This window comes from Taudactylus pleione, unplaced genomic scaffold, assembly GCF_031769625.1.
Source record: "Taudactylus pleione unplaced genomic scaffold, aTauple2 ptg000053l, whole genome shotgun sequence".
In the NCBI taxonomy this organism is placed as follows: Eukaryota; Metazoa; Chordata; class Amphibia; order Anura; family Myobatrachidae; genus Taudactylus; species Taudactylus pleione.
In genome coordinates this window covers 9,286,060-9,313,400 of record NW_028284455.1, presented here as the reverse complement: position 1 = coordinate 9,313,400, position 27,341 = coordinate 9,286,060, and the positions used below count along the sequence as shown (strand labels likewise).

The 27,341-nt window shown below is 43.9% G+C and overlaps 1 protein-coding gene across 2 annotated transcripts in view; it reads right to left on the bottom strand.

Moving 5' to 3' along the window:
• Window positions 1-27,341, bottom strand: part of OXNAD1 (oxidoreductase NAD binding domain containing 1) — a 71,905-nt gene that overhangs the window by 16,335 nt on the left and 28,229 nt on the right. For both annotated transcript variants that reach the window (XM_088463269.1, XM_088463263.1), the window contains exons 6-7: window positions 9,386-9,527; window positions 2,524-2,766 (exon numbers count right to left, since the gene is read on the bottom strand). In XM_088463269.1, the coding sequence (XP_088319395.1) occupies window positions 2,524-2,766; window positions 9,386-9,527 (385 nt within the window). The remainder of the gene's footprint in view (window positions 1-2,523; window positions 2,767-9,385; window positions 9,528-27,341) is intronic.

Genomic DNA, 27,341 nt, shown 5'->3' with positions numbered 1-27,341 from the left:
GCCTCGGGACACTAGCAGGGAAGCCTCAGGTTGGTGGTCCAGATCAAATTCTTTATGGTCAATGTAATGTAAATATGTGCACAAACAGAAGCACAAACCTGTCCACCACTATATAACCAAACCTAAGGATGACAGGTAAGCACAATTTACTTCACAACATTTTTTTCTGACTTTCTCAATAACAAACATTTGGCTTAGGGGTGCCCTGAAAACAATGCTGATACTCTAGGGCGCCGTGATTCAAAAAAAGATTGGGCACCACTGGTATAGCTAATAATGCAATGTGACACCCTTCACAAATACAAGTAAATGTGAAGCACTATTACCCCCTACACACCTGGTAGTTGAGGGTTTGAGACAGTCAAAGTTTAAGACAGTATATATCACAACAACAGAGCAATCACAAGTCATGTAAAATGCATAAAAATATACTTATAATGGGCACTACCAACTACTCAAGCCTCAAAGGGCTGGTAGGATTTGTGCGCTGTATAACCTGGCTCCAGGGAGAGGTATACAGGAAGACTGGACCAGACACCTGTAGCTTCAGAAAAGCATTCCTTAATGGTTACAGAGTGTCTCATATAGGAGGAGGGTGAGTAGGATGAGCAGCCCAGAAGCAGAAAAACTCATGTGAGGGATCAAGCTCTAGGCTGGGGGAGGGGCTGCCAGGGGAGAGCCTACTTCCCCACTGCTGCATCAACCACCGGATGCCGCTGGCCTCTACCCTCTACCTGGTCCCCGACACCGGCTTTTAACCACCCCGGTGGTCTAGTGGGGGAGCGGACAAACCAGTTGTCCCACTACAGCGTCTTCTGGCGGAATTGCCTTCCCTGTTCTTCTCCATATGCCCGGCTGCAGCCCTAGGTCCCCAGTGGAGAGGCTAGCAAAATCTGCCTGTGGCTGGGGGCAGGGTTTATGCGGAGGACCACCAGTGCATCCTGGGAGCTAAAGCTTAACTGTTCGGTGCCTGGATCACTCCAACCACACACACACACCCCATGGTATCCCTGTGGATCCCCTATGGACCCTGAAAAAAAGCAGATTGCTATTTACAAAGTAGATTTTGGATTAGATTTGTGGGATGGTGCAGAGCTACCGACCCACTAAAATAAAAAAAATAAAAATATGTCAGTTTCACTCAAGACACCGAGCTAGTTAGCGAAAGCGAAGTGTTACAATTGGTATAAAAAACGGATTTCTCTGTAAAATGTTTTTAATGAAATAGACAAATGGACTGTTTATAATGGCTTTCCATGTTATACTGGATTATGAGGTAATGGGTAGACTTAACTGTATCTTTCTTTATCTTTTATAAGGTGTTATGAATTTTGTTAGAAAAATTTGCATTAAACCTGGCACACTGTTAGGTAAAAGAATCGTACACAATGGCTTTAAAAACAGGCATTCAATGCATGGTTATAAAAAGCCTTCTAAATGCCGTTCAGTGCTGATAACCAAAAAACAATGTAAGCAAGTGTACCTGTATAGGCAGGCATATATACTGTGAAAAGCATTTGCTTAAGTTACAGCAATTTCTAGACTGCTCACAGCGCGCATGAATGTTAACGCCTGGGGGGGTCTATGTACTAAGCCTTGGAGAGAGAGATAAAGTGGACAGAGATAACATACTAACCAATCGGCTCCTGTAATTTTTCAAACACTGGTAAAGTGCCAGTTTGGAACTTTATCTCTCTCCAAGGCTTAGTACATAGACCCCTATGTTATTAGTACACTATACTGCAACAAGGTTTTAATAATACGCTGTGAAGACTTCTGTTAAAAACTAGGACAAAGCACAAGGCTTTGTATTAGCTTTTAACATATGTTGTTTTCCAATATCAGTGTGCACTGCATGACTGTGGGGATGGTGGGGACAGAACATACACTCTCCAAAGGTTAGCCAGTCAATCCTCGGTTAGCTAACCACACTCCTTAAGCATGGGCCCCCTATACTCAAGGAGTGTCCCTCTCTAATGAGGACAAGACTTGCCACATTGATCCATGCTCCTGAAACATTATACCAAGGCTTCCCGAGTCTCCATGGAATTATATCATGGAAGTTTATGCTTTTGTGACTTTTATTGTTCTGAACTGTTTGTTATTATAGTGTTTATTGCACTTTTTTCTGTTATTTAGTTGCTACAAGGAAATGAGATTCGTGTTTGATAAAAAGGAATATTATGCTTTGGTTGAATTAAATTTACATGCATCACTTATTAAGGGGCCTACATCCCCTTAGATAAGTCTTGAGTGGGTGTCAACTCAACGAGGCGCATGGCGGCAGTCACTGGTTTCCTCCGTATTCTTTGCTGTAAGCATTTTAAGAGAGTTTGGATCTGTTTCACTTACAGATGTCTGTCATGCACATCTAATCCTCACTATAAGGTATAACTTAAAAGTTGAGCTTTAATTTATTATAATTTATCTGTTAGCTATTACTGTAGGTATCAAATGGGAATACAACTGTGATTGACAGTATGTGCAATGAAATTTATTAATATCACCATGTTCTACAATTACCTTGAATAGCAACTCGCTGGTGTTCTTGGCACTATAATAGAGCTTCACACTCCCCATTTGCAAACCTCTGCCTGTTGTCTCCAGCATCTTGTGAAGGTCAGCTACATGCAAGAGTATTGAAAACAATGGATTGATTCCTACGCCACCAGCTATTAAGACCAAATCCACCAGAGAGTCAGATTCTTGAGGATCAAAGAAAAACTCTCCCCCAACTCGCAGAGCTACCTCTGAGCCGAGAGCACACTGCAATAGAGGAAAGGAGACACAACAATGTACACAATAATAACAGAATCAATCATAATAATGATATTATATATACTTTAGTAGAAAATAAAATTGAAAAGAAAAATAGATGCAAATATATATTATATATAGATTTATAATAAGATCATTTGTAACTGCCTAATATTGAGGTGGTCCCCCTTGTGCAGTCAAAACAGCTCTAGCACGTCGAGACATGGACTCCACAAGACCTCTGAATGTGTCCTGTGGTATCTGGCACCAGGATGTTAGCAGCAGATCCTTGAAGTCCTGTAAGTTGCGAGGTGGGGCCTCCATGGCTTGGACTTGTTTTTCCAACACATACCACAAATCGGATTGAGATCGTGGGAACGTAGAGGCCAACACTTTTAACCTCCACATGAATGCAAAGATCGAAGGTTTCACAGCAGAACATTGCCCAGAGCATCACACTGCCTCCGCCGGCTTGCCTTCTTCCCATAGTGCATCCTGGTGCTATTTTTTACTCAGATAGATGACACACACACACACACACACGACCGTCCACATAATGTAAAAGAAAACGTGCTTCATCAGACCATGCCATGTTCTTCTATTGCTCCATTCTCCAGTTCTGATGCTCACGTCCCATTTTAGGCGCTTTCAACAGTGAACAGGTGTCAGCATGGGCACTGTGACCGGTCTCCAGCTACGCAGCAAACTGCAATGCACTGTGTATTCTGACACCTTTCTATCATAGCCAGCATTAATTTTTTTTAGCAATTTGTGTTACAGTAGCTCTTCTGTGGGATAGGACAAGATGGGCTAGCCTTCGCTCCCTACGTGCATCAATGAGCCTTGGGTGCTTATCACCTTGTCATCGATTGTCCTTCCTCGGACCACTTTTGGTGGGTACCAACTACTGCACACGGGTAAGACCCCACAAAATCCGTGGTTTTGAAGATACTCTGAACTAAAATGCTTCCAACACATCGACTATGATGTATATACATACAAAAGAAAAGCTGGGTGGTGGCTGCCTTTTATTACATTGATGATACCTCTCACTAAGAACATTATAGGAAGTCCTCATGTGTGTACTACAGTACATTACAAATGAACAAACACTCCTATGAAAATAACATAAAAAGTACAGAACATGCAAGTACTAAATAATTTTAGAAACAATCTGATAAATGAATGGCTATTCTTTCAGCAAAGCCATAATTAGTAAATCAAACAGAGAAGGGTAATTATATATATATATATATCTCTCTCATATATATATATATATATATATATATATATATATATATATATATATATATATATATATATATATATATGAATGTGTCAGGTGCATAAATATTGGGACATGGACAGAATTTTCATATTTTGGCCTCTATTCACCACCCCAATGGCTTTGAAATGAAACATACAATATGTGCTTTAACTGCAGACTTTCAGATTTAATTTGAGGGTAATTACATCCAAATCAGGTGAACAGTGTAGGAATTACAACAGTTTCTATATGTGCCTTCCACTTTTTAAGGGGCCAAAAGTAATGGGACAAACTAAACAATCCTAAATCTAACTTTCACTTTTTAATACTTTATTGAAAATCCTGTGCAGGCAATTACAGCCTGAAGTCTGGAACGCAGAGACATCACCAGACGCTGGGTTTCATCCTTGGTGATGCTCTGCCAGGCCTCTACTGCAAATGTCTTCAGTTCCTGCTTGTTCTTGGGGCATTTTCCCTTCAGTTTTGTCTTCATCAAGTGAAATGCATGCTCAATCGGATTTAGGTCAGGGGATTGACTTGGCCATTGCATAACATTCCACTTTTTAGCCTTAAAAAACTCTTTGGTTGCTTTTGCAGTATGCTTCGGGTCATTGTCCATCTGCACTGTGAAGCACCGTCCAATGAGTTCTGAAGCATTTGACTGAATATGAGCATATAATAGTGCCCAAAACACTTCAGAATTCATTCTGCTGCTTTTGTCAGCAGTCACATCATCAATAAATACAAGGGAACCAGTTCCATTGGCAGCCATACATGCCCACACCATGACACTACCACCACCATGCTTCACTGATGAGGTGGTATGTTTTGGATCATAAGCAGTTCCTTTCCTTCTCCATACTCTGCTCTTCCCATCACTCTGGTACAAGTTGATCTTTGTCTCATCTGTCCATAGGATGTTGTTCCAGAACTGTAATGGCTTTTTTAGATGTTGTTTGGCAAACTAATCTGGTCTTCCTGTTTTTGTGGCTCACCAATGGTTTACATCTTGTGGTGAACCCTCCATATTCACTCTTGTGAAGTCTTCTCTTGATTGTTGACTTTGACACATATACACCTACCTCCTGGAGAGTGTTCTTGATTTGGCCAACTGTTGTGAAGGGGTTTTTCTTCACCAGGGAAGTAATTCTTCTGTCATCCACCACAGTTGTTTTCCGTGGTCTTCCGGGTCTTTTGGCGTTGCTGAGCTCTCCGATGCGTTCTTTCTTTTTAAGAATGTTCCAAACAGTTGATTTGGCCACACCTAATGTTTTTGCTATCTCTCTGTTGGGTTTGTTTTGATTTTTCAGCCTAATGATGGCTTGATTCACTGATAGTGGCAGCTCTTTGGATTTCATATTGAGAGTCGACAGCAACTGATTCCAAATGCAAATGTCACACCTAGAATCAACTCCAGACCTTTTACCTGCTTAATTGATAATGAAAGAACAAGGGAATAGCCCACACCTGTCCATGAAATAGCTTTTGAGTTGATAGTCCCATTACTTTTGGCCCCTTTAAAAGTGGGAGGCACATATAGAAACCATTGTAATTCCTACACCGTTCACCTGATTTGGATGTAATTACCCTCAAATTAAATCTGAAAGTCTGCAGTTAAAGCACATCTTGTTTGTTTCATTTCAAAACCATTGTGGTGGTGAATAGAGGCCAAAATATGAAAATTCTGTCAATGTCCCAATATTTATGCACCTGACTGTAGATTAGAACCACTCCCTAATACATAAATACAATGGGAACGTAAGCTCCTGAAGTTTCAAGGCAAACAATTTAAAGAGACAAGATCCTCACACAGGATGCCAGTGGAGGATAAATACCATAGTGCGACTTCCTCATTTAAAACTAATAGGGTTGCCATAGAAAAAGACAGAGTGGCAGAACTAGTGTGGTGACCGTGAAAAAAGTACTTTTGTACTTCAATACTCTGTGCACAATAAACATTTTATTAGAATTTCTCCAACGTATGGTGCATGTGTTCCACTTTATGTACTATAAGGGGATTCAGGATCTGCAATGAGGATTCATTTTCCATTTCCCTACAGGACTTTGATCTATTGTTTTCCAACACCTCTTACATAGTAAATGTGATTCCACAGGACTATCGTTACCCCAGTTTCATGTATGTACATGTTATTCAGTTGTATCATGAATCACAAATCTAAAATACTAATTTATTAACAAAATGTTCTGCTTTTATGGACGAATTCCAATGTAATTGTTTTCTCTCTTTCCTTGAACACGGCTTCAGATGTGAAATGAAAGACATATTCCAGCGACACACAATCTGTCCCCTGTAATGAGGAAAACTGGCATGGCTGCGGTAAACACTTGGCAAAGCAGTGCGCTGGCATGGTCATATTGGTTCTATGTTATTCTGAGTCTCACCCATAGTGCAGATTGCCTGCTCTTCCACACAAAACAGGGATGTTGTTTAAAATGCAATACTATGAATCATGTGGAACCAGCCACATATATTAGAGGTACTGTTACGACATCTTCTACAAAATTGGTGCTTTTCTCACAAATAGTAAAATGTTGCCTTAAACCATGTACACAAAAAAATAACAATAACCATTACAGACAGAAAGATACACAAACAATAATGCATATTGAACATACAACGCTGGATATGTCATTTACTAAGTCTAGGCCAGTGGATACTGGCACCATACCTAGCTAAGCCCGTAGTAAGGTTATTTCAGGCACACAGTCATCATATGGTGGCTTCATCTCTGGGTATGAACACTCTACTGCTCATGAATATTTAGGACAGTACAGAAACAAAATCGATGATCAACCTCCTTGGTGGGAAATGGATACATCTCACTTCCAGACTGCGCTAAAGACATGTACAGGAATTGTGGGGGAACAGCCAACAGATCCTACTGCCCAGTAATGACCTCTCTTGAATAATGGCTGCTTGAATGTAGTCTATCAAATATTATGAACGAAGATCTCACTGATGCTAATCTAATATCACTATTTCCTATTAATCCTATATATTCTTATTTGAAAGGCTGAATTTTCAATCCACTTCCATTGATTCTGCACGTGAAATGCCCACCTCCACTGTGTGTACAAGAGGGACACACATTAAAAACAGATAATATCAGATGTAGACCTTCTCTTCAGAAAAAGGCAGATATGGAAGAGTTATCAACACAGTGCTTGTACGAATATAAAAGGAAACTCCAGTGATATGTGAAAAAAAAAAAAATACAGCTCTTTTGTTATGCAAGGCATGAATGTGTGTAATATGAAGGACTATTAGTAGTACCTTGAAGCTCCCTGAATTCATCTGGGGGTCAAGCTTTTAGCTTTGCTGCTCTGAATCTATGGAACTCGCTTTCACGCACAGTTCGAGAGGTCTCCACTCTAGAATCCTTCAAAAACAGACTCAAGACTCACCTGTAGACTCAAGCATGTCACTAATGTGCCTTCACTAATGTCTCTCTTTGCTGGTAAGCTTATTTTCTATTTTGTGTTTTAAATGCAAATGTAAAAAACTTTGAGTCCTATTAGGAGAATAGAGCTATATAAATAACAATAATAGGAGATTTATCAAACTTTCTAAAGAGGACATGCTCAAAGCAACCAATCAGATTATAAATATCAAATTATAGACTGTACCAAATAAATGATAGTTAGACTCTGGTTGATATGGGTAACACTTCACTTCACTTCACTTTTCCTCTGAGGTTTAATAAATCTCACCCATAATCGGTTTAAGAAACAGAAACTCAGAGAGATGAGGAACCCTTTCATGATGACCAAAGTGTTAAAAGTTGAATTATATGGTTGTCATAATAAACCTAAACTATGCAGCACGCACCAGTTTAAAATGACAAAGGTCTGTGAATGTGGATAGTGAACTATTTGGGAAGGATCTGTCCTTAAAGTTCACAGCTGGGCCCTACTGACCTGTGTATGTTGTGAGGATAAGAGATAGAGGAAGGGCCTACATAAAGCATTTCCTCCTCCTTTCCTCAACCAGACAACAAAAGGACCAACTACTATATATATTACAATCCCTCATCTATGTTATAATTAGGAGTATAAAACCTTATTAAAAAAAAAAAAAAAATGATGAGAAAGTTTGTTTTAAAACAGGAATGTTTTATTTATTTGTTTAGTTTTCTTCTGGTTTATATTTATATAATAATTTTCTAAGGTCTTTTGGTGCATAGACACGGTCAGATTTTTCTTCAGATCTGAATGATGATGATTTTAAAAATCGTTCACTTGTTCATATCTGAAAGAAAAATCTGACATCTGTGCAATGATGAACGATGCGCGTTCCCGTTTGTCATATAACGATATCCGACATCTGATGTGTTTGCAGACAGTTTTGTACAATTTCCATTCAGTTTAACACAGGCTGAAATCGTTCAATCTTTTGCAGATCGTTTGCAAATCGTTCATCTGACATATCTAACCGTGTGTATGCACCATTTCTCGTCTCCTTAATGTGTACGTCATGGAAAGCAGGACACGCACCCAAACAGCTCCCGCTGCTAGGGAGATGGGACAGACTTAGGAGAGGAGGACCGAAGTGCAGGGACGCTGCAAATATGTTAGCGAGTGGGACGAAGCTTGGAACGATGACACACAGGATGGGGGGCTTGGAATGATGAAACACAGGATGAGCAGCTTTAGCACTTCGATGGGCGGAGCAGCAGAAAGATGGGGGGCAGGACTGGACAGAGAGGGGCGAGGCACAGACCGGTTCTAATTTACTAGTATTTAAATAAACTGATAATATAAGCCTATAAAAACAAAACAAAATAAAAAATCTTTATAAATGTTGTTAAGCTACTTGTGAGCCCTTGTCAATGCTGAGCATTTAAAAACTTGTGATGCCAAAAAAATAAATCAAACAAAACTGCAAGTGCAAATAAATCTTGTCAAATAATGTTTGGAAGACATTTACATATTTTTACTTTACAGGGATGTCCAACTATTGGCTCACAAGTATTTTTGGAACCTTAATAGTCTCATTGTTATTCTATCATTGTTTTGGTATTCTCTGGGGTTTCGGTTTACAGGCCATAAATGAGCTGTATTTCAATGAAAACACAGCAAGTTCCAACCATAGTCTAGGATGCTGTTAAGAAAGTGTAATACCAGGCTAATACCACAATGAGCACTGTTTCTAGAACCAATGTCAAGCCTTGGTAAGTTTTTTTTTTTAACTTTGGACCTTGTAGCCAAGTTAGCGAATCACAGTTTAAAGGCTCCAGCGGCCATTTCCCAACAATGAGAGAACAGACTTGCTGTATGTGAGAGCTCTGCAGATGGAGCAGGAGCCGAGATAGAGAGCAGTGTTTCACCATTACCATTTACCTGGGAGTGGATCCAGTGAGCAGGAGGATGCAGGTTGTATTTCACAGCAAGCTCCAGGACCCTCTCTCTTTCCAGGAGCCCAGGACTAGAGCAGATTGAGAAACCGCCGACTACAGAAACTCCAGGGATAAACAAATCTACCCTGAAGACAATAAAACAAGAAAAGTTAATGTCACACAATAACATTATTTTAGTAATCTAGCTAGTTAATATTAGGGTTGGAGTTTAGTTAGGCCCTATGGGGCAGGGTCCTTCTTTTTTGGTGTATTTTGCATTACTTGAACCCTACCGGCCACGTTCACACAAATCGGCTTTTTTGTACGCATCAAACACATGAAAAGCACATTAGAAGTAGATCTGTTCAGAATCAATGCAGCTGCTTCAACCATCCAGTTCAAAAATGGTATTTAAAATATTACAATGAGGTGCAACCTATTTCTAATACATTACTGGTACAATAGAGATCACAATACAGGACATAGATAACATGTTTAAAACACATAACTAATCCAGGCGTTCATTTTCACGTGCTTTTATACAACACACGGATGTCTGAACGAGCACATATTAATTATATTTATTTATAGACCCTTTTATTTATGATCTGCGCACCTCACACAGCATTACATAAATACATTAGTAGGAAGAGTACATGAATAAATAGAAAATAATAGGCTTGTGATATTTGCAGGCATGAAATCTAAAAGCTCCTGCAAATTGCATTATTGACAGAAAGAAATGTAGCAGAGGGAAGAAAAACAAATGATTGTAATATTTCCTGTAATCTATTTCTGATCAATACATAGTTTTTGTTTTGTTACTTAAAAACCAAAGTCGGAGAAGAAGAAGGAAAGGTGAATAGATTAGTGGAAGACATTATAATACAAATAAATTGATAATTTCCAATGTGAAGTCCACTCCCATCTTTATTCTTTTCTCTCGCCCTCTATAACATCCATAGAACGGAGAGAGTATACTTTCCCTACTACTCCTGTAATCTACAAATAACTGATGGTAATCATGTTTTACATGACCCGATGAGGAGCGGAACCCAAGACGGCCGTAATTGCGCTTGCATTGCGCGCACAGAAATAAGACTGTATATTCGCCTGTATAAAGAGTTGTACACGTCTCTGCAGTTATATGCTCACTATCAGTAGCTTAGGTTTGGTCCTCATCATCATCAATAGGGTGCAACTTGAATCAGCCTATACTCGGTACAGATAATACACCTGGAAGCATGTGTATTTATGCTTCTGGCTAATTCGGCATAGCCCACATTCTGCGCATACGCAGCGCGGAAACATGTGATATACTCTGACTTCAGGTATCTCTCCAACTCAGCACCAGGGCCCAAGTATCACTGTGAGGAGCATTTCTAAACAATTTAATGAGTACACCAATGCAAGAAGCACTATGGGGAACATATAAAATAATATCATTTATAGATGATACTCCAAATGATGGAAAACCCCTTAAACGTGAAGTCTCCAGAAAGCTCCCCAGCATTATACACAACTGGTCTTGTACGTGTATATTAAAAATGTATGGATGCAGATATACTGTAACTGAGAAATTAGGCTAGACATCTTATTTTTCATATTATGACATTCTGATAGAGGACAACTAGGACCAAAAATTTCTTGCGGACGGGAAATCATTTATTTTTAATCACTGGGCCAGTTTCACTTAACTTTCAGTTCTCAAAATTGGGTTTTAGTTATTCAGCATTTGGTCAAACCCCATGATATGGATGTGGTGCACAGATTGTGTTAGGTTTACAATAATTGTACATTTAAATGTAAATGGTGTACAATAGGGACATAGTCAAAATGTTGACATTCACAATGTCGACAGTTATGTCAACATTGTTAAAATGTGGACATTGAGCATGTCGGTATCTGCAGAATGTGAATATATATTCAAAGTCAACATGCAAAATGCCGATATTCTGCGTGGACCAGCAATGGAGGATTAGGGTTATGGAGGGGAGGGTTAGAGTTAGGCACGAGGGGTAGGCTATGGGAGAGTTAGAGTTAGGCGCTAGGGTTAGGGAAGGCTACAGGAGGGGGAGGGTTAAAGTTAGGCACTAGGGGTAATGTTACAGTTAGGCTATGGGAGGGTTAGAGTTAGAGTTAGGCACTAGGGGTAGGGAAGGCTACAGGAGGGGAGGGTTAGAGTTAGGCACTAGAGGCAGGCTACGGGAGGGTTAGAGTTAGGCACTAGGGTTAGGGAAGTCTACGGGAGGGGAGGGTTAGAGTTAGGCACTAGGGGTAAGGTTAGATTTAGGCTACGGGAGTGGAGGGTTAGAGTTAGGAACTGGGGGTACGCTTAGGCTACAGGAGTGGAGGTTAGAGTTAGGCTATGGGAGAGTAGGGTTAGTTAGGTACAGGGGTACGGTTAGGCTAAAGGAAGGGAGGTTAGGATTAGGCACTAGGGGGAGAGTTAGGGATACTTACTGCCATGTCCTTTCAGTGGTTTATAGTGTCCCGGTGAAACCCAAATTAAGAGCCCCCCTGTCTTAAAAAACCCCAAAACATTAAACATGCATTTAAACTGTATTAAATTGATTTTTATGCTTCACTTTATTCAACTTTACGAATACTGTATACATATGCTGATGTACTGGATTGTTGGGGATTACAAATTAGAAGTGCTTTTCTAGCTTTTGTTTTCTGCAAATGCAGCAATCAATTTGCAAAAATCTACCTTTCATGCCACGTCACAGTGAATACTGACCATGGCCGGCCCATTCAATCACTCTCGCCCCCTAATTGAGCGATGATCGGTATTTACGTTATTCAGCACACTGAGCATTACGTCACCAGAAGCAACAGATGCTGGCAAACTGAGGAATGTACGCAAAGCAATTGTGATGACCCCGGAAAGTTTTAGTTCTAGGATTTCTGTAAGAGGTTCCTTTGGCTTGCTTTCCAACTTAAAGTTTGTACAGGTACTATAAATTCGCTTTAGGAAACTTAGTCACTGAAATATTGGGCATTATATTTCTTGTATTGTTGCTGAGCCCCCATGCTCGTCGTCACTCTCCTTCTCCTGAAGTTCTGACGGCACTGTGGGAGCTGGAAGAAGACTGCAGAAAATGAGCTAGACGCATCGCTTATAAAAACATTGCAACTGGTACCTGGCAAATGGCATTGCGGAGGCGGCCGGTTCCACCCCCAGGGCAGCCTGTGCTAGGGCATTGCCCTAGTTATGGCCCTGTTACTTAATTCATGCCATTTACCCTTAAAAAGCGTTCAGTTGTTCCCATAAAAAAAAAGTGATATTTCAAAATGTATTAATAAAAACAAAACTTGTTGAATCTATACAAACATGAGCATTGTAATATCAAAAAAATGTATGAAATGAGTTTACCTAACATGCCAACTCTGCAATTCCTCAAGCAAACATTGAACATCAAACAGTCCAGTTTTCTAATTAAAAACAAACCATTCCATTGCAAAGTTGGTAGTCACTCACCCCTACAAATCTCAAGGACAAGTGACAGTCTCTTGCGTCTGTGTGGATAGGTGCATCATGCACAGAGAGAGCAATAAGCACATGCACCGCAGCGCGTTATGCCAATTTAACCTGTTAATATATTTAGGCGCTAGGTTTGAACTTTTATTACTTGGAAATTGCCAAATTAGCAAATGGATAAATATAAAAAAAAAAAAGTCAGAGCACAAAAATAATATGTTGGAACATTTTAAAGCCTGCTGCAGTCCGAGGCCCAGGGAAATTTCCCCCCTAGCCCCCCATCGGACAGGGTCTGCTCACCACTTTAAGTCCTCATTAGCTGACCAGGAAAACATCGCCTGCGCCGCTGAACCAGGTTATACCCCTTTTACACCAAAATCGTGGGTCTGACGCAGGATTTGGAACACGTTCCAACCCAGGACTGACTCTGTTCACATTGCGGCTCCAACCCGGGTTATTCCCAGAGTTAGGGCTATTTACACTGTACGCGGGTGCAGCGTTAAGTTTTTTGGTTGGGGCTTGCAGATGACAATCTCCAAGCTCCGGTGATCCAGCTGTTCCTATGCTGTAAACGGGACACGCATTGCCAGTTTGTACTGCCCCGTAACCCGGGTCCAACCCTGCTCGCTACCCGGGCTGGATTGCGGGTCACCGGAACTGGTTATTATTCGGGGACCCTTTTACACTGAACTGGGCCCCGGGTTCACAAGGAAATAACACGGGTTATTTGGCCAGTGTAAAAGGGGTATAAGTCACCACTATACCACCAGTGTCGACATGATTAACGTTGACGTGGTCAATGCAGACATTACGACCATGTGGACATGATGAATGTCCCTAAAATATCCCAAACCCCTCCCACTACTGTAGAATTATTCTTTAGATTTAAACCTGTGAAATACATTGCTATTTTCATTAAAAGTTACTGTTATTACTTGGGCATTAATTCAATAACAAATTGTGAAGTAATAAATCATTACATTGTGGATGGTATAGCCTAGGTATGTAATGCCTACATTTATAAAAAACATTCTCCCGGACTCCTCTGTTGGAACCCTTATATACACACAACATTGCACTACAGAGAAACACACAGTATTTCATTTAGAATACAAAAAACACAAAGTAAATTGTTACATTTCTTTTAAGCACTTTCTTACTATAATGGAAAGCATGTGGTGCACAGATTAACAAGCCAAAAATCCGGTGACGTAAAACAGCCAGGCTTCTGGCACAACTTGGCTCCAGAAAAAGAAAAAATATATATTGAATGTTGTTTTTGTAACAAGAACAATGATCATAATATTTTATTATATTTGTTTAGCAAGAAACACAATGTAATCATACAATGCATGGTAAGCCCCATAAATAGTCGCACTGCATGAGGTCATTGTTTTTTCTCAATTAATTGAATCTCCAGACTCTTACCAAATTATGAGATCTGACTCTGGAAAAACCTTTAGATCCAACACCCCTCCCTACAAATAAGAAAACTAATTTTTTTTCTGTCTTGTGAGAGTATAATTTTTTCCATGAATCGTTTTTTTTTTTTTATATTTTTTTTTAAGTAGATTGTTTGATATATATTGATTTTGTTTAAGGATAGCTGTTAAGAGAAAAAAAAATAAAATTAATATTACTAATACAAAAATATAAACAGGCTATCCATGGATCTGTCTGTTATTACACATATTAATAGTATTAGGCAATAGCGCCCTCTTGTGAAAAAAAATGTACTGTATTGTTAGTCCCTAATGTTCCAAACATTTTAATTCAAAACAGTTTTATTCAGATGTAGGGCTTATTAATGTCTAAAGGGGTGTGCAATGTGTTATTATTATGTCACACATGCAAAACATCAGATGCAGAGTTAAAAGGAAATTGGGTGCATGTTGCTAGAAAACTGCAAAGCACAGGGAACAATGGTATATTTACCTGTTTGCATCTAGTGTTGTAACCGCCACTATGTGTACATCTGGTTTGCCATTAATCATCACTATCAGTGCGCATTTGCACCTACACTATACTAAGTACAAAAGATACCTGGAAACATTTGTAATTTACACCTAGATCCAACTCTGCATAACCAGTAGGTCCGGTAACTGAACTTTACCTATATGAGAACATCCTGGTACAGCACAGTCGAAAGTGTAGATGTGCTTACATTGTGCGCACTCTGCATCACCCGTATTTGTGTACGCTCAGTTCTGGAGCATACATAGGGGTCTCTAGGGTCTATTTACTAAGCCTTGGATGGAGATAAAGTACCAGCCAATCAGCTCCGGTCATTTTTCAAACACAGCCTATGACATGGCAGCTAGGAGCTGATTGGCTGGTACTTTATCTCCATCCAAGGCTTAGTAAATAGACCCTGTATGATAAAGTGGACGGAGATAAAGTACCAGCCAATCAGCTGCGGTCATTTTTCAAACACAGCCTATGACATGGAAGCTAGGAGCTGATTGGCTGGTACTTTATCTCCATCCAAGGCTTAGTAAATAGACCCTGTATGATAAAGTGGACGGAGATAAAGTACCAGCCAATCAGTTCCGGTCATTTTTCAAACACAGCCTGCAAAAGTGACAGGAGCCGAGTGGTTGGTATTTATCTCTCTCCAAAGCTTAGTACATAAACCCCATTGTGTAAAAACATGCAAGATCCATGACACAAACAGTCATATGTTCAACTCAGAATCCGCCCCTGTATTGGGAAGCACCTCATGTGAGGTCCTACAACAATAGCGCAAGGAGACCAAGCAGAAAAAGAAAAAAAAAAAATGTTGCATTACCGGTTTATTACATTAACACCAAGTATAGCACAACTCATTCCCAGATCTTTGTAAAGCTAGGTATACATCGTACAATGGTGCGACCCAGCGATGGTGCAATGCAATATAACGATACACAGTGCATGTGCTGTACACATTACACAATCCAGTGTACGATGGTGCGATGTATCGGTACATGCTGTATGTAACAGAACCACGTAGTTCACTCCATTCACCCATCTAACATGCAGAACAGCAGATGGAACGATGCGAAGAACGATTGATCGGCCGTACACACTGTATGATGTGCACAAAGTATTGTTCCAAACCACGTCAGAATTATATATTGTACGATACATTGTACAGTGTGTACCCAGCTGAAGTCACGGTATGGAACAAAGTAAAGGTTATATCGGACCCAGTGGTCTGATGTATCCAGCCTGCTAAAGAGTAGGGAAGTGGACAAGTTGCCATAGAAACCAATCAGCTTCTAGATATCATTTTATAGAATATACTTGATATATACTAGCTAGAAGCTGATTGGTTGCTATGACAACTTCTACCCTCTTTAGGAGGGTAGATACATCTCCATCTTGATAAAGTAAATTGATAAAGTAAAGCATCTTCATCATTGGTCAATTTCTGTTACACCTGTTAAATGCGATGTCGACTTTGCTAAAATGCGAATTAAAGCACTTTAACGGCATCAGCAGTGGAACTGTAAATATGTTGAAGCAGCATGTTTACAGTTAAACTGCCAATAACGTTAATGTGCTTTAATTAGCGTTTTAGTGAGGTAGACATCGTGGTGCCGGGATTATGTTGCTGACGAGAACTATTTGCCTGCAATGTTCTTGCTGATATTATGACCGCATACCGTTAAATGCAATTGTCTACACCCCCTATATAGGCAATAGTGTTCCTGAGACACTGCACTAGTGACAGCTAATGACAACAGGATTCAGGAGATAGTATTCTTTCCATATTGTCAATGTTTTCCATCAGATTCATAGCTCTGAATGAAGAAACTATTCAAGAGTCCTTTTGATCTTAAAATTCAATCCAATATAACCCTCTATGTGCATTTATGTTACAGAGATTGGGGATTAGTACACTCTATTTTATGTTCATTTGTACTTAACAACTGTGCAGCCTGAATTCACCTCTATGAACACAAGGAAAAATAAATCTGTTAACACCAATTTTAAATGTAATTTTTTTGTCTATTTCTGTCTTAAGATGACGGATTAGTATACAGATGTGAGTGTCATCCACCGATCGTTTTTGCTATATATGGCGCGATACACCTGGCGCTGTTCCCGTGCGGTACACTCTCTCCTCAGTTGGTAGCAAAACAATATTAAAAAGCAAGTAACATTGTACCTTGGAAAAATATGAGATATGGTAAGAACTTACCCTTGTTATCTCTATTTCTACGAAGTCCATAGGGTTCCACAGGATACCTTGGGGTATAGGTGTGACGTCAGTCGCAGGGCACCAAAGAGTTAAGCTTTCAGCCTCCCAGGATGCACTAGGTCCCCCTCCTATACCCCGCCCCCGGGCCAAGGCACCTCAGTTAGTTACCAAGCCATAGGCCGGAGGAGGAGAAGGAAGAGAGAGAACAAAGATCTGGACACATACAAGAATCACATTCTCACCAGAGGGAGACGGAAAACCGGTGACCAGAGCAAAGCCCATCTGCAGCACAGGTGCGACAGGGCGGGAGTCCTGTGGAACCCTATGGACTTCGTAGAAATAGAGATAACAAGGGTAAGTTCTTACCATATCTCATATTTTCTACTTCAGGGTCCATAGGGTATCCACAGGATACCTTGGGGATGTCCCAAAGCAGTATCCTTTAAGGGTGGGGACGCTCCTGTGCAGAAAGGAGAATCCGCCGCCCGAAGGAAGCATCCTGAGAGGCGAAGGTGTCAAACCTGTAATACCTCACGAAGGTATGGACAGAAGACCACGTAGCAGCCTTGCAGATCTGAACTGCCGAGGCACCACGTCGAGCTGCCCACGAAGGACCCACAGACCTAGTGGAATGAGCCTTCAGAGAAGGAGGGACCGGTAGGCCTTCATGAAGATAAGCTTCAGAAATAGCCATACGGATCCAGGCTGCCAAAGTTTGCTTTGAAGCAGGCCAACCCTTTTTACGGAAGCCATAGAGGACAAACAAGGCGTCCGACTTCCTAAACGAAGAAGTGCGGTCAACATAAGTCATTAAGGCCCGCACAACATCCAAAGTGGCCTCACCCACTGAAATACCAGGTGAGTTAAAGGCCGGAACAACAATTTCCTCGTTAAAATAAAACTGGGAAACAACTTTGGGAAGAAACTCGGGCCGAGTGCGGAGCACTGCCCTGTTCCCATGAAAAACCAAGAAAGGGGGTCTACAAGAAAGAGCCCCTAACTCAGAAACACGTCTGGCCGAAGCAACGGCCAGAAGGAAAACAGTCTTAGCTGTTAGCCATTTAATATCCACTGAGCCCAGTGGTTCAAACGGCGGTCCTTGGAGAGCCCTCAGGACCACAGCCAAATCCCAAGGCGCCACAGGTGGAACAAAGGGCGGCTGAATACGGAGAACACCTTGCATAAAGGTGCGCACATCCGGGATTGTAGCAATCCTACGGTGAAACCAGACAGATAGGGCCGAAACCTGTACCTTCAAAGAAGCAAGGCGAAGCCCATGATCTAGTCCCGCTTGCAGGAAGGCGAGAATCCGAGACAGACGAAACTACCGCGGTGCATAACCTCTCGGTCGACACCACTGGAAGAACGTATGCCACACGCGATGGTATATCCTCGCGGAAGACGGTTTCCGGGCTCGTAACATGGTACGCACCACAGAGCTGGAAAACCCCCGGGACCTCAGCATGGCCGTCTCAACAGCCACGCCGTCAAAGACAGCCGAGTCAGGTCCGGGTGAAGACAAGGACCCTGAGACAGAAGGTCCGGTCGTAGCGGCAACCGCAGAGGACTGTCCACGGACAGACCCTGAAAGTCTGAGAACCAGTGCCGTCTGGGCCACGCGTGAGCTATCAACAGGAGCGTCCCTCCTACCTGTTTGAATTTCCGGATTACCCGTGGAAGAAGGGAGACCGGAGGGAACAGGTATGCGAACCTGAACGTCCACCGGACGGACAGAGCATCCACCAGAGACGCCCCTTCGTCTCTTGTGCGAGACCCGTACACCGGCAACTTGTTGTTGTGCCGGGACGCCATGAGGTCGATTTCTGGAAGACCCCACTTGTCCACCAGTAGTTGAAAAACGTCCGGGTGCAGGGACCATTCCCCTGGATGAACGTCCTGGCGACTTAGAAAGTCCGCCTCCCAATTTAGCACTCCCGGGAAGAAGACCGCTGATATGGCCGGAAGATTGCGCTCCGCCCAAACCAGGATCCGAGAGACCTCTACGAGAGCGGCCCGACTGCGAGTTCCTCCTTGCCTGTTTATGTAGGCCACGGTGGTAGCGTTGTCCGACTGGACCTGCACCGGGTGACCCTGGAGAAACCGCTGTGCCTGCAGGAGAGCATGGAAGACCGCACGGAGTTCCAAGATATTTATTGGAAGCTCCGCTTCTGTCGGCGTCCACCTGCCCTGGAACAAGTGTGGACCCGAAACTGCTCCCCAGCCCCGAAGACTGGCGTCCGTTGTCAACAGGACCCAATTTGGAACCCAGAACGGACGGCCCTTGTTGAGGTGGGTCGTCTTTAACCACCACGCAAGGGACAGGCGAACCTCCGGGGTGAGCACAATCGTCTGGAACTTCAGAGACTGAGGCAGCCTGTTCCACTTGGACAGGTGCTGCAGAGGTCTGGAGTGAAACTGGGCGTATTCCACCATGTCGAACACCGACACCATGGAGCCCAGTAACCTCATCGCCGAGTGTAAGGACACCCGGCGGCTGTGCAGACAACTGCGCACCCTTGACTGTAAAGCAGAGATCTTGTCCTCCGTCACGAAGATCCTTTGCTGTCCCGAGTCCAATAAGGCTCCAAGATGCAGAATCCTCCGAGACGGGATTAGAGTGGACTTCTGCCAGTTGATTAGCCAGCCGTGCCGTTGCAGCAGTGCAATGGTCAGGTCCAAGTGGTGTAACAGGAGCTCTGGAGATCCTGCCACCAATAACAGGTCGTCCAAGTACGGCAACATGCGGACTCCCTGCAGCCGCAGAGAAGCCGCCATGACCGCCATCACCTTGGTGAAAACACGTGGAGCTGTCGCCAGGCCAAAAGGTAACGCCCGAAACTGGAAGTGGTCGCTGCGGATTGCAAACCGAAGGAACTCTTGATGGCGCAAAAGAATAGGGACATGCAGGTAAGCGTCCTGTATGTCCAATGACACCATGTAGTCCCCAGGTTCCAGCGCCAGAAATGATGGACCGTAGGGTCTCCATCCGAAACTTCGGGACCCGCAAAGACTTGTTGAGTGCTTTGAGGTTGAGAATCGGACGATATGACCCATTGGGTTTCTGTACCAAAAATAGATTTGAATAGAAACCCTGGCCCCTCTGGGAGAATGGAACAGGCACTATAACTCCAGCCTGGAGCATAGTGTGCAATACCTTCCGCAGCTCCGTAGCCTTGTTCCAGTCTGATGGTAGACCCGTGGTGAAGAATCGAGCCGGGGGTCTGTGCCGGAAGGAGAGGGCGTACCCGTGGGAGACCACCTCCAGAACCCAAGTGTCTGTCGTAGTGAACGACCAACACCGGGAGAACTGCAGCAGGTGGCCTCCCACCCTGGGATCCCCCAAGGGGAGACCCGGACCGTCAGGCCGCAGGCTTGTCATCTGGCTTGGGGGCCGGACGTCTGGTACTCCATGCCTGTTTCCGGGGCTTGACCGATTTCTTAGGGCCAGCCTGTCGAGGAAACGACTGTTGTTTGGGCCTGCCCTGGGACCTAGATGACCGAAAGGACGATGGTCCAGAACCAGAAGGAGCAGCGGCCGACGGAAGACAAGCAGATTTGTCTCCTGCCAGCGTGGCCACAACCTTATCCAGATCCGTACCGAAGAGAACTTCTCCGGTAAACGGCAACGCTTCCAGACCTTTCTTGGAATCTGCGTCCGCCTTCCAGGATCGCAGCCACAAGGTGCGACGAGCAGCTACCGCTGCTGAAGAAATTCTAGACACCAGAGTACTAATGTCTAGAGCCGCCTCGTTGATGTAGGTGGCCGAATCACGGAGATTGCCAATCAACTCCGCCTGTTCGGCCGGACAGTCGGATTCAAAAGAAGCCTCTAATGAATCCGCCCAGCGCTCCATCGCTCTGGCAACCCAGCAAATGGCCATAGCCGGCCGTGCTGCCCCCCCTGCAAGGGAATAAGCGGACTTCAGCCAGATTTCTACCTTGCGGTCCGTAGCATCCTTAAGGGAGGACATGGATGGCATCGGCAATGTGGCACTACGGACAAGACGGGTCACGTGAGAATCCACCTGTGGAGGGGATTCCCACTTAGCAAAATAATTATCCGCGAACGGATAAGCCACCGCCAGGCGTCTCTGCGGCTGGTATCTTTTGCCAGGTTGTTTCCACGCCTCCTCTAAATGGTCCACCAACTGACCCGAAAGAGGAAAGACTGTGGCATCGCCCTTCACATCTTTGAAAAAGGCATACTTAGATTTAGCCGTTGGGGGAACTTCGTCCTCAATCACCAAGGCTGGGCGGTCCGCCCGAATAAGTCCAGGAATATATACTTTGGACTTAGCATCAGCGTCCTTAGTATGGAGAGGTTCCTGATCGTAAGGATCCAGAATCTCCCCATCATCAGACGTCCCTTCGTCATCCTCATAAGGAGCGGACAGAGACGCCACCGGCCTTTTATGAGGCCGCATCACAGACTCCCCTTGCAACACATCCGATAAGTGCTGTACAGAACTCGTCAGGGAGTTAACCCACGCTGGCTCCTGAGAACCCGGGAGCGGGGAAATAGGGAGACTGTGGGGTACCACCAATTGTCATGGGAACCCCTGCATGGGTGACGACACCACAGACTGCTGGGACAAACCCATCGGAGTAAACGCGGGCTGCGGAGCTAACAGGCCCACTAAAGCTGTTAACGCCTGAGCGAAACAAGCCCAGGGCGGCTCCTGTACCGGTGCTGTAACCGTAATAGGCCGCGCCATGGACAAACACTGCCGGCAAAGGCCCTCCGCGCTACCCTCCCCCTCCGCTAACGGTACTTTGCACGTGGTACACTGTAGCCGGAGGGGAAAAACACTTTCAGACATGATGGCACCACGTATGTGACCTCTCTCACCAATTAAGTATTAAATAGGCGAGAGACCACCCTGCAGCACCGCACCGCAAGGGCTTTAGCAGAAAGAACAGGGACAGTAATAAAGCTGACAGTTTAGAGAAGAAAAGTTACAGGCAGCGCTAGCACAGTCACATACAATGCAGAGAAATAACATTTCCTGCACTAACAGCGCTGATCACTCAACTACACAGACACAGGGCCTGGTAGGACACAGCGCTGCATACACAGACCTGAGCCACAGCGGAGGAGAGGTATGCGGGGGGACCCAGACCACGATGCTTCCTTCCAGACTTCCAGCAGCGTTCACCATGCGTTGCAGAGAAGATGGCCGCCGAGGAGCAGAGAGAAGCTGGCCTGGGGGAGGAGCGCTGACACAGGGCCAGTCAGCACAGTGCAGAGAGGGCTGTGTGCAGCGGGGGAGGCGCCGGCTGTGAGACAGGGAAGGCGTGCTCCCCTGGCATGCATTTAACCCCTGGGACGCCGCAGCGCTACCGCTCTGCTGCGGTCCGCTGTCCCAGGGGGTAGTGGAAAGCGCAGGTTCAGTACCTGGCTCCACGCTGCAGCCAGTCCCCAGGGAGCCCCCTGCCTGGGGACTTAGGACCATGTGACCAGCGGGGACCCACCGCGGGACCCCGCTGCTTACCTTTGTCCCCCTTGGATCCGGCCATGGTCCGGAACATCTGGGGTCACCGCTAGCTGTGACCCCAGATGCTCACCAGCATCCCCGGATCGGTACCGGCGTTCTGGTACCGGCGGGGGTGTAGGGAAGACAGCATGGACGTCAGGACTGACTGTCCATGCTGTACATCCAGATGTGCAGCCACAGCTGCATGCAGAAAAGCTTCAGGGGCTCTTCTTAGCCCCCACTCCAACAGGTGCACCCGACGCCGGCCGGGCACCAAACTAAACTGAGGTGCCTTGGCCCGGGGGCGGGGTATAGGAGGGGGACCTAGTGCATCCTGGGAGGCTGAAAGCTTAACTCTTTGGTGCCCTGCGACTGACGTCACACCTATACCCCAAGGTATCCTGTGGATACCCTATGGACCCTGAAGTAGAAAAACCATGTTGCAGTGTAAGGGGTGCAAATACATTCATTATTTTGCATGCAGGTAAATACTGGCTGCTTTTGCATGGAAGCCTATAAATGTAGGACTGCTTTATTTTTACACTGAAATTTATAAGTGAGTTTGGACGCACTCCTCAGAAATCTAAATCTCTCCCACCTGCAGTGCTACATGGTTTTGCCCAGGTGCACAGTTACTTGCTCTGTTTGCCTTGCCCTATCTTAGGGCCTGCTTCAGAGATAGGCGCTAATGCAATTTTCACGCAGAATGTGCAATTGTTTGCCATAGCGCATGCATCGCAAAGCACGTGCGCGAAGGCAGCTCTGCGATCATACTGCGATCACGCAGGTCATGGAGACCCATCGCAGAGTGATTGACAGGAAGTGAGCGTTTGGGGGTGTCGAAGGCGAAATGCAGGTGTGCCTGGCCATTTAAACGCCGTTGCATGAGCGTGCAAAAATTAGCCATTGCATACACAGCTCTGTGTGTCAGAACAGCACGCAAGGCTGCGGCAGGTCAGCCCTTCCGCAAGGGCAAGATGGCCGCCGATGTGCTTCGATGTTACCGATATTTACGCAGGTATGTTTTGTCGCATGCAGGTAATAAAGGCAGCAGTGGGCGTCTTTATGCTCGGGTGATCTTTGCTGACATTAGTATAATTTTGCAACTGCGATCGCATTAGCGTCCATCTCTGAATCAGCCTGGCAGTGTACTAGGTACTTAGGATTAGTTTATTTGACACAAAATAATTAATATAAAGTCACAGATAAGGTATAACATAGCATGGCACAGCTCACACGTATCGGACCTGTCTTTTGTATTTTACCCAATGTATACTTTTTTTTTCAATTTTGCATCTTACTTTGCCAATAGTGTACTAGGCATTTAGGGCCAGATTTATCAAATCTTGGAAAGAGATAAAGTGGAGAATTTGCCCATAGCAACCAGTCAGCCTGTAACTAATTTATCTAGCACAGCCTGTAACTAGTTTATCTAGCACACAGCCTGTAACTAGTTTATCTAGCACAGCCTGTAACTAGTTTATCTAGCACACAGCCTGTAACTAGTTTATCTAGCACAGCCTGTAACTAGTTTATCTAGCACACAGCCTGTAACTAGTTTATCTAGCACAGCCTGTAACTAGTTTATCTAGCACAGCCTGTAAAATGACAGTTAGAAGCTGAATGGTTGTTACTAGTCTTCAGGAGATTTATAAAATTTTGGAAAGAGAGAAAGTAGTTTTTGTAGGTATTGGAATTAAGTGACAGATTAAGCATAATGATGCATGGCGCAGGTAATCGTATCAGACCCGCCTTTTGCCTTTTAGCCTAGGTTGTGTACTTTTCCCTCAATGTTGTATCTCAGTAGGCTTATAGTATATTAGCTAGTTAGGATTAGTGTTTTGACATTGCTAAGTAGCAAAGACCGTGGTGCGCTAAACACGGCTATTTGGCGTTATTTGCGGATGTGTATGTGGACACATGTGTAATGAAAGCATATCAATTAAAACCTCCTTATTTGTAATAAACCTATTTATTCGGTGTTGTACATTATGGTGGTTTTCTGACCAGTATTTGAAAGATCATAAAGTGTGACGGAAATCATGGCTTGCACACGGCATCTGTCACACATAGCAGGACTAATATTGAAATATTTAAGGGAGCCTGATAGAAACCAAATAAACCAAGACAATATTATTCAGTTCTCATCAAACATTTACTTTTTGGAACAGAAATAGATTGTAAAATTCAAAGGGTATCTCCAAGATTGTAAGTTTGTGAGCAGGGCCCTTTTACAGTTTTAGCTATCTGTTAATCCTGTCTTATTTTATTACTGTGTTTGTCGAATTGTAAATCACTAAAGAGTATGTCAGCACTGTATAAATATTTAATAGTAATTATTAACAATACAGGTTAATAACAATAAAAGGCTTTCATGACGATTACGGTTAAAATAACGATGTTAAAAAACATACACTATGACCAGCAATAAATCTGTATAAGTTACAAGACACACAGAGCAAGGTCAATGTGACTGACCTTTATCCGACAATGCATTGCCAAGCCAGGGCTCTATTTTAGGACATTGTTGTTTCATAATGAGAAAAGCAGTAAAACAATGCAAATAGGAGCCACTTCCCAGATTTGCATTTACTAAGCAGAAAACATGAGGAAATCTGTGAAAAGCTCATTGCTGTCACAGGGTTAAGGCTGGTGTTCTTAACCACCAAATCAACCACTCCTTCCTGACTTCCGATCTGGGAAATCCTTTATTTATATAGCGCCTACATATTTTGCACAGCTATACAGAGAATATTTAACCATTTACAGCAGTCCTTACCTCAGTGGAGGTGACAACCTATATACCCTACCACAGTGTTTCCCAAACTCATTCCTCAGGGAACACTAACAGTACATGTTTTCCAGGTCTCCTCACAGAATCACAATTGAAATAATTAGCTCCACTACCCTACCACAAGAATACACACCAGGGCCAGACTGCCCATCCGGCACTTCTGGCAAATGCCGTGAAAGACGATGGCCAGATGGGCCGATCCGGCGTCAAACCCTAGCCGAGCAGCTCCGGCTCCTGGCGCTCTGCTAGGCGGGGATATTGAAATCCCGGGGCGTGCTGCGAATCCAGGCCCCCGTGACTCACCCCGGGAAGGCAAAGCTTCATTTGAGGTGAGGCAACACCCCTTTTGAGACAAGGCCACGCCCTTTTAGCGGGCCTACGGAGGACTTCCCAGAGCTGCTCAGCAGCCCCATTCCATCCCTGATACACACACAGGTTAATTTACCAGTATATTTGTGAAGAAGTCAAAGGACTTAGTGGTCGACTCAGACCCTGTCGCTAAGCAGCGGACGCACGCTATGGGCGATTATCACCTGTCTGCGCATGCGGCAAAATATGCATGTGCGAACCAGTCGCTGCGTTCGGCAATCGTGCCCTCGTAGTACACAGACTGGACGCTACTTTAAGTGACAGAATGTGCAGTTTGTGGGTGGCAACAGGGGAAGATGCTTGTGAACGCAGGCGTGTCTGGGCATCAAAACTGAGTTTTAGGGGTGTGCATAATTAGCAAAGAAGTGTCATTGTACACGTCACTTGGTTGTATTTCAGCCTGCAGTGATTGCAGTGCTTGCAGCGGGGTAGGGTCTACTTCAAGCGCTGCGTGCTGCTCCGATGGCTCTCGATGGTTCTGATTAATCATACACTTCCTGGAGATGACGTGTGTTAAGAAAGAAAAGTGGGTGTCTTTATACCGGCGTGTGTTCGCTCTGCTGTCGCTCTCTAAGAGGGCGTCCGTACACCAGACAGTGCGATCGTGGAATTTGCATGCCTAGAACCTTTTGGCTGCAAGATAGCGCAGCTTAGCGTCCGGGTCTGAATCGACCCCTTAGAGCAAAACAACACAAGCTTGGGGAGAATATACAAACTCCAAACATTGGCCTGGTGAAATGTGCTGTAAGGCAGCAATGCTCACTACTGTGGCACTACAATGGTGTTTATAAAGCTGCTAATTTTGTGTACTGTCCGTTTCTAAAAAAGTTGAAACTGCAGGGCCGCTGTGCAAATGCCATGTTGTAACACTGTGTACTGTAACTATTTTTGTGCAAATACACACACTTTATGGGGATGTGCAATGGATTTGTGCACCATTATAGCAGTGTCTGTGGGGAGCAACATTTGTCAAGTGTTGCTTGCTGAGTGCAGGCTTGGTGCATGGCTATGTTAGATATGCACAGAAATGGGAAAACAAAATGTAGTTTTGCAGAACAAAATAAATGAGCCTAAAGAAATGGAGAATGGCGCATGTAGGGGGTATCCACAATAACTTGTTTTACACAAACTCGGAGGTAATAGAAATCAGCACACCTGTTATACAGTATACACATCGTTACACAAACTCGGAGGTAATAGAAATCAGCACACCTGTTATACAGTATGCACATAGTTACACAAACTCGGAGGTAATAGAAATCAGCACACCTGTTATACAGTATGCACATAGTTACACAAACTCGGAGGTAATAGAAATCAGCACACCTGTTATACAGTATGCACAGTTACACAAACTCGGAGGTAATAGAAATCAGCACACCTGTTATACAGTGTACACATAGTTACACAAACTTGGAGGTAATAGAAATCAACACACCTGTTATACAGTATGCACATAGGTACACAAACTCGGAGGTAATAGAAATCAGCACACCTGTTATACAGTATACACATCGTTACACAAACTGAATCACTATTAAAAGCAGTCAGTCAATCTCACAACAGCAGCAAATGTATTAAACTACAGTTCCTGAATGTGTAACTGAGCCCAAACTGAATAGTACTCATTAAACAGGGTCAGCCCACTTGCCTCAT